This window comes from Squalius cephalus (genome assembly GCF_949319135.1).
Source record: "Squalius cephalus genome assembly, chromosome: 25".
Lineage (NCBI taxonomy): Eukaryota > Metazoa > Chordata > Actinopteri > Cypriniformes > Leuciscidae > Squalius > Squalius cephalus.
This window is the reverse complement of record NC_137146.1, coordinates 7358225-7366802: the sequence shown is the minus strand read 5'-3', so window position 1 is coordinate 7366802 and position 8578 is coordinate 7358225. Positions and strand designations below refer to the sequence as shown.

The window sequence follows — 8578 nt, the reverse complement described above, 5'->3', positions numbered from 1 at the left end:
ACCTCCTTAATCTCGCCCTTAAGTTTCTGCTGTTTCTGCTGTTTGACCTCCTCGGGGGATCGTCCCACCAAGCTGTCCCATGCTAAACTCAGCACCTTAGATTCCTTCAATGGACACATGAACACGTGAATATGAACAAGTCTGGACTTGAAGTCACAAAACACTGTTAATGACATCACACTATGGAAATTCAGAAATGCTATATTGGATTTGGAATGGGATACTGGTTAGATCTCTGCAAGCAACGAGCCATCAACAACCATGTTACATCGCCATTTTTGTCACATTACAATGACATGATTTCACATTGTGACGTGGACAATCGAGGAAGTAATATCTGGACTTTGATCGAGGCGTTTTAGGCGGGTCTGGATCATAGTTCTCTGTTAGATAGAATAAATCTTAGTAACTTTGCAATCGCAGACATGCACAGTGATGTACACACTGAAGGAAATTAAAGGACATTAAAAAGCATCATATGACCCTTTTAAATGCTGCCGATCATCACTATTTAGGTTTAAATTGACCTAATTTTACTGCAATAATAAATTATATATTTAATAATACATTATATATATTTAAAAAGATAGTATCCTCTTAAACGGCTTAAAAGTGCATTCAATTATGTAATGATAAAATAAAATAAATAAATTAAAATTAAAAATTATACTGTTTCATCCTGCTTTCTAAAGGCTTTCTAAACAAAAATATTTTATTTTATTGAAGAGTCGTAGTATTATTTTTCTCTTCAGGTTTACACATTTAAAATTCCTCTAATGATTAGCCAAAAAAAATTGTAAAGTATATAAATAAAATACAGTATATATTGTCCATGTAATATTTTGTCACAGAATAAAATAGGTCTTTATACATTTAAATATATAACCATCTATATTTTAGGAAGGGGGCTCTTGGGGGTCCGTGTGTCAAAAAAAAAACCCTTGCTTTTTGTTTTTTTGAGTAGCTTGTAGCTTGACCAATGTACAATTTTAGAGTAAGTTTCCCAACACCGCTCACTACTATATGTTAGTAGTTAAATTGGGATCAAATTTTACATAATGATCCACAGCTGAATGTGGACTTCAAATATATCATATGGTATTCAAATATATCTTATGGTTTATCGTTTCTACCTGCTGTGAGTGAGTGAATCTAGATTCTTATAGTTCTTTTGGTATAAAAAAAAAATTCAGAGCATTGGGGATACCTTCTCATTTTGGAAATGACCTTTTGTAGTAAGCAGCAGAAGTCAGCAGGGACAGCGCTCAATCAAATCACGTAATTAAATTGACAAGAGTGCCGAGACGCTGCTAAGCTTCTCTAGACACCATCGGTTCTTTGTCCACTAATGCCCTTTCAGAGCGTTCAAGCGTCCCGCACCTGATATTTGATGGAATTGACAAAAATAAACTCAAAAAGCCAACGAGACTTAAATATGGCAATATTAGCTTGGGCAATATAAGTAATATTTAAAAGCATCCCATTTCAAGAGTAGTCTGGCTTTAAGGGACATCTACAGCTATCCGGAGATATTTATATGATCTCTCCAAATTCCTTTTCCAGCTTAAAAAGGAGTGCTGTCTACTGAACGACTAGAGCTCGGTTTTATTAAAAATAATCCCCGTGAATTTTCAAAGGAGCGCTGGATGGATTACGTGGAGAATGGAAAGAGTCAATAATAGACTTACCGCATCCCTGTCGGCCTTCTTCATGGCAAGAGCTTCAGTCTTTGCTTCAAAATCCGCCTGGATGTTGTCTCGCCTCCTTAGTACCGCCTGAAAACCCATGATCGATACTCGTGAAGTATGAAAATTGTGATCAATATATTTTAATTAAATTTAAGGCTGGATGAAACATGAAATAAGCATCAGAAAAACATATTCTTGGCTGTATTGATCTTAGCTTTGCATCAAAGTGTATGTCAATATCATATCAATTCGAACATGATTTTTATACTAGGAAAACAAGCAGGTCGTTTGCCTCAAACAAACTGGAACAGAACATTTTATTGAACCAAAACAAATGAATACAACATTCTACACTTAAAGGCACAGTTCACCTAATATTTTAATTCTGTCGCATTTACTTACCCTCATGTCAGATATATATATAAAAAAAAATATTCATGCATACACTGCCGTTTAAAAGTTTGGGGTCTAAGATTTTTTTAGTGCTTTTGAAAGACGTCTCTTATGCTCACCGGGGTTGCATTTATTTGATCAACAATACAGTAAAAACACAAATTTTCCATTTTAATACATTATAAAATTGTAATTTCTCCCGGTGATGCAAAGCTGAATTACTCCATCTTCACATGATCCTTCAGAAATCATTCTAATATGCTGAATTTCTGCTCTAGAAATGATTATTATCAATGTTGAAAACCTTTGAGCTGCTTAATATTTATTAATGCATTTACTGTCACTTTCGATCAATTCAATGCATCCTTATTAAATAAAAATATTAATTTCTTTAAAAAAACAGACACACAAAAAAAACAGGTTTGGAACGACATGAGGGTGAGTGAATGATGACCGACTTTTCATTTCCTTCAAGAAAGAGAAAACAGGATCATCTTGTCAGCTGGTCTACCTTGAGCGTCTCAGTGCAGAGGACGTACTCATGAAGGACTGGAATCAGGTGATCATTGAGCTCTTTGACCTGTTCCTCTGTCTCCTTACAGCAACTGTCCAGACAGCCTGCCATCCTCTTTAGGGGCTCGGCCAGCTCCTCCTCTGACTGGGACCACAGCGTGTATATCGGCCCAGACTCCTTCAGCTCCTCCAGGTGCTCTGTGACAACAGCAGCAGCCGGTTCATGCAGCTATAGCAGCTAAAGCCCATATCAATGCATTTGCCAGTCAATTAAGTAAGAAGAAGATGAGACGGATATGTGAGATGAGACTAGATGAGACAAGGGAGGAGAATTCATGGAAAAGAGTGTGAATGGGACAAAACTCCAACCTTTCTTCTCTCTGACGATTCTTTGACTAACTTTATCGAGCGAGCCGATCTTCTGAGTGAAGGCCTCCACGTACTCCTGCATGTCAGTGAACTCATCGGGCCGGTTTCTGACCCCTCTGACTGAAGCAGCGACGGCTTTCACCGTCTCCCCCATCCGGCTCAGAAAACCTGGACCCTGTTTCTTATGAGAGGTCAACTCCTGCATAGAGGATCAGTGGAACAGTGTATGATGCAGGTTGACAACAGCAAAATAACCCCCATTTTCACTATGCTCTCTCAGCAAAAGCCTCTAATGACAGAAAATGTGGTCGACAGCCTACGAAGCGTCAAATATCCATCACAGAAAAACTCCCTCTATTATGACTGAAAGGAGGTTTATATAAAGTACTTATCTTAGAGGTCACTTAGCCAGATCTAAACAGACGCTGTCACATTATCTCTGTGAATTCAACATAATCCTCTTATAAAGCTAAACTGAGATCAAATATAATGAACACACAGAAGTGTGTGTGTGTGTGTGTGTGTGTGTGTATGCATGTATGTGTATGTGTGTGTGTGTGTGTGTGTGTGGATGTGTATGTGTGTATGTGTATGTGTATGTGTATGTGTGTATGTGTATGTGTATGTGTGTATGTGTATGTGTACGCAGGTTTTAATGTCCTTATTAGGAAGAAAATGTCGCTAGCAAAAGAGCAAAATCTTCCAGTGGAATATCAAAACAAAAAAATAAATAGTGATTACAACATAACTGCTACGTGGTTGCCAGGATATTCTGGGTTGTTGCTAGGTTATCACTTACTGGTGAATCACTTACGGGTCCAAAAAATCCCAAGTTTCTACTTTTGGTCCCTAGATATGATTTGGAATGAGTTATGCACCAAAAAACCTACAACTAGATTAACCTTATTTCACATTTATAATAATAATAAAAAAATATACATTTTATAAAGAAATGCATTAACATAAATGTATAAATATGAAAATAAATGCATAAGTAAATCTTTAAATAAAATGTAACAGATAAATATGCAAATAAAAAAAGAGAATTAATTAATAAATATAAAAATAAATGTATAAATAATAATGTATAAGTAGTTGTATAAAACATATAAATAAATAGATAAAAATAAACTACACAATAATAAAATGAATGAATAAATAAATATAAAAATACTAAATATAAATGAATGAATAAACAAAAATGTAGATAAATAACTACCTAAAAATGAATAAATAAGTTCATAAATAAACAGATATATAGATATAAAGAGTCTTACCCCAGATTCTGCTGTGAGAAAGATCTTAAAATCATCAGTGCTGGAGAAAATTGGATGTTCTGCTATTCTGTTCAGAAACCTGTGCAGCGCCTTCCTCCTCGTCTCAATGAAATCTTCATTAAACCTCTCCACCATTCCTTTCATCACAAACTTCTCAGGAAGAGGCTGATGGGACACAATCAAGTCATTGTATTATGAGATAGAGGACAAGACCTTTATATTTTTTTTTTAAAGGGATGTGAAATGATGTCTAAAAGGCATTAGAAGTTCCTCCACTCATTAAAAAAAAAAAATTTGGATGGAAAAATTAAAATATAAAATGCCTTGCTCCACAGACTTCCATTCTAACTATGTTCATTCTTCCAGAATGTTTGACAAGCAAGAGACTTCACCTACATGAACAATGAGCGTGGGATGAGCCTCTTCCAGGCGTCCCTTTAACCACAGGAAGTCTTGGTATCGTCTTTGCACCTCAAACTCACTCGCGTCAAACTCGCTCCGTGTGGTCTGATGTGAGGGAGATTGAAGGAAAAAGGTTAGAGAATTATTCACAGAACCTGACTAGGTGAATTTGTGCTCAGATCCGCCGTACCTTGGTCATGACCCGGTAGGTAACGTATGTCTCAATAGCAGTCACGATGCTCTCTGGGTTATCGACTGTGACAAAAATATCTTTGGTGTCAGCGTCTTCCTCCTCAAACTTGTACTGGTTGATCATTGAAGCAGGAGAGGTCTGCATGGAGGCGTTGAAAGAGCTCCCCTCTGTGAGAGTCGTACCCTGCACAAAACATCAGGACACGTGAGGGACCAACAGCACAAGTGTTTAGACATCAAGCAAACAACAAGTGCTTTCTACCAATTGGATGTGGATTGGTGTACTAAAAAATAAATAAATCTTAGTTTACAGCAACAAATGTAACACTGAATTACTATGGTACCATGTCCATAGTAATACCCTTGTATTCTTCGACATACCTTTGAGTACAAAAACTATATACACCACCGTTTAAAGGTTTGGGGTTGGTAATATTTTCTTTAAGGTTTTTAAAATAAGTCTCTAATGCTCACCAAGGCTGCATTTATTTGATCAGTGAAAACTGAAATATTGTGAAATATGATTGCAATTTACAAATATAGCAGCAAACAGCAATCAGGGGGCAAGCACCATAGAGGCAGAATGAGGAGCTAAAAATCAATGAAGCCAGCATCAGACCAACTGCAAAAATGAGTAAAGACATTTGGAGATGATTTTAAGCAAAAAAATGGTTGAAATACTATTATACAATCACTTGTAATGTGACATAATTGCTTATTACTTTTGACCAATAGGTGGCACTGACACCAAATTGATATGGTGTGGTCAGTGTTGGTGACAGTTTTTTAAAGATTTTTTGGAAGAGATTTTTGGTCAAACTGTTGAGAAGTTATAGCATTTTTTTTTTTTTTCAGATTTCGTGACCACTAGGTGGCACTGTGCATAAACTATAGGTACCCTCAGTTCATGGTTGTCAATGTCATAACTAAGGTAGCAAGGTTTCCAGAAAATTGTAGCAATTTTTCGGAAACTTGGAAAGTTTCTAGAAATGTGCCCGCATTTTTTAGCCCCTTTGCAACCCTAGTCATAACACGCACCAAGTTTGGTCAGAATTAATTCGCTAAAGTGCTGCAGAAATAAAGCCTCATGTCCATTTTGTTGTTCATATAATTTCTTATCACACTGAACGACAACGGTTTCATGAATTGACTTGAATTTTTTATTTTTTTGGTCAAGGACAAAAAACGGTCAGAGCAATGGTCTAGGAGGAGTTTGAAAAAGTAGATTTTTCAGAAAATAAAAAATGGTAGTAAGAATGTATGACGGAAAACTACATCATTCACAATAGAATCGTCTTGAGCCAAGGAATCAGAGGGTTTCTAGCCCTAACGGTTCAAAAGTGTCAGTGCAAATTGGAGGAGTTAGAGGGATTGAGTTAGAGACTTCAAAATTGCAGTGATTAATGTTCAGAATGCCCTCTATCAGTGTGCCAAATTTCACAACTTTTTAACACAGTTCTATGGGTTGCCATAGACTCAAGGGTGGAAGAAGAAGAAGAAGAAGAGAAAAAAAAAACAGGGAAAAAAAACTGATACAATAAGTGCCTACAAGTTAAATTAAACCATCAAGATATGAGGAAATTATATATATATATATATATAAATATAAATATGAGGGAACAACAAAACACTTAACTTGGTTAAGGTATTTATCTGACAAAATTATTTGGCAAACCACAGCTACAGGTTTTATTTTAATAGGCAAACAAAAAAATGCACAAAACAAAAAAGCATAGGCCTACATTGACTTCAACATATTCAGTTATTAAGATTTTGTTGGTTCTCCTTTGTTTTGTTTTGTTGGTTCTCTTTTGTTTTTGCGTTCATAATGCTTTTCACTGCGTTATCACAAAGAACATAATTGACTCCCACCACAACTACGCAATATACTTACAAAATCTTTAACAAATTTTTAATAATATTTCAATAAGGTGTGAAGATGTCAATTTTCCTAGGCTGGACACTTTTGGCCCCTACTAAATGTAATTTATTCCTGTGCTGAATTTTTAGTATCATTACTTCAGCCTTCAGTCACATGATCCTTTACACTTGTATACCTAAAAACATTAAAAAGCTCTTGAGCTTAAATTCAAGTTTCCAAAAAATTCATAACGAATTTAGTGAACAACATAAAAAGGCACAATATATGTTTGTACAAAGAACCCCAATATGATGCCATTTTAAGTGTGTATGGTTAAAACTGGACATAATATTGCTTTAAATCCGCTTTGAGGTCTGTGTTTGGGTTTTTATCACAGTGAGAGACAAACATCTGATTTTCCTACTGTTTTGCTATCTTTTCCTGGTTCAAACACTGACGCATGCAAATCCCTTTCGTTTAGCCACAGCAGCTGGGAAAGAAGCCTGTGTGTTTCCTGTCATAACAAACTGGCCCATAGTCAGCACAAACTGCATTTCTGCTTTACACTACAAACACCTCACTTCCATTCACTGCTAATACTAACTACAACACCAGCCACAATGTTTGAGGGAAGTAGTACAGTACAAAAACACTCCTACTCCAAATTAAAGTTTGTCAAAACTACCTTTGATGTTGGACTGACAAAGCTGTGTCAGAAAATTTAAAACAGCTTTAAGGTTATACAGTCAGAGTCCAAGCAAATGTTTGCTAAACCTGTCTGAGCGGTTGTTAGGACAATGCTAGGTGTTCTAACTGCTTGCTGGGCATTGTTAAAGGGATAGTTCACCCAAAAATGAAAATTCTATCATTGATTACTCACCCTCATTTCGTTCCAAACCAGTAATACTTCATCTTCATTTCACTCATCTTCAGAATACAAATGAAGATCTTTTTGATGAAATCGGAGAGCTTTCTGTCGCTCCATTGACAGCTACGCAACTACCACTTTGACCCTTCGAAAAGTTCATAAAGAGATCTTAAAACTAATCCATAGTTTTAGTATGGTTTACTTCCAGCGGTTTAGTCCAAATCTGAAGAGACTTGGTCGCTTTATATGATCAACAGATTGAATATAGCCTTTTATTCACAATGATTAGCGAACATAAACAGAAGCTCAAACGTGCTGCGTAACACAAGAAGCATGTCACGCAAACGTGTTTGAGCATCGGTTTACCACAACTATTGTGTGGGCTGATGAATGTTTATATGAGAATAAAAGTCTAAATTCAATCTGTTCATCGCAATCGAATCAATTCAGAAAATGTGAACTAAACCGTTCAAATTATATCCGTTTTTTTAAGATCTCTTAATGAACTTTTGAGGCGTCAAAGTGGTAGGACAGATCTTCATTTGTGTTCCGAAGATGATCTTACGGGTTTGGAAAGGCATGAGGGTGAGTAATTAACGTTAGGCTAATGACAGAATTAAAATTTTTGGTTGAACTATCCATTTAAGTGTTCTGCCTAGTTGTTAGACTGCTACTATGTTCTAACTGTTTGCTGGGAATTGTTATGAAGTTCTGTCTAGTTTGTGCCTGATAGGGCATTTAAGACTGTCGACAGAGAAGCACACTGACTAGATAAACAGTGAAGCAGCGATAGTCAAACACACACAGGTTGTATCTGTACTGAGCTGTGCGATGAGTTATGGCTATTTAAAACCAATTATCTGGCATCAAATTAAGTTTAAGACGAAATCTACAGAAAATACAACAGTAATAACTCCGATGTGAAAAAAACATGACATGACAGCGCATGATCGCTGACCTTTGAAACTTCAGATCACAACAAAACACCCAGATTTCATTGAGAAATCTTCAGAGA

General features: G+C 36.2%; 1 protein-coding gene across 2 annotated transcripts in view; it reads right to left on the bottom strand.

The window, feature by feature from the left end:
- Positions 1 to 8578, bottom strand: part of snx7 (sorting nexin 7) — a 20562-nt gene that overhangs the window by 11615 nt on the left and 369 nt on the right. The window contains exons 2-8 of one of the 2 annotated variants that reach the window (XM_079863641.1): positions 4833 to 5018; positions 4637 to 4747; positions 4241 to 4405; positions 2964 to 3162; positions 2593 to 2792; positions 1689 to 1775; positions 3 to 104 (exon numbers count right to left, since the gene is read on the bottom strand). In XM_079863641.1, the coding sequence (XP_079719767.1) occupies positions 3 to 104; positions 1689 to 1775; positions 2593 to 2792; positions 2964 to 3162; positions 4241 to 4405; positions 4637 to 4747; positions 4833 to 5018 (1050 nt within the window). The remainder of the gene's footprint in view (positions 1 to 2; positions 105 to 1688; positions 1776 to 2592; positions 2793 to 2963; positions 3163 to 4240; positions 4406 to 4636; positions 4748 to 4832; positions 5019 to 8578) is intronic. The other variant, XM_079863642.1, reaches the window with a different exon arrangement.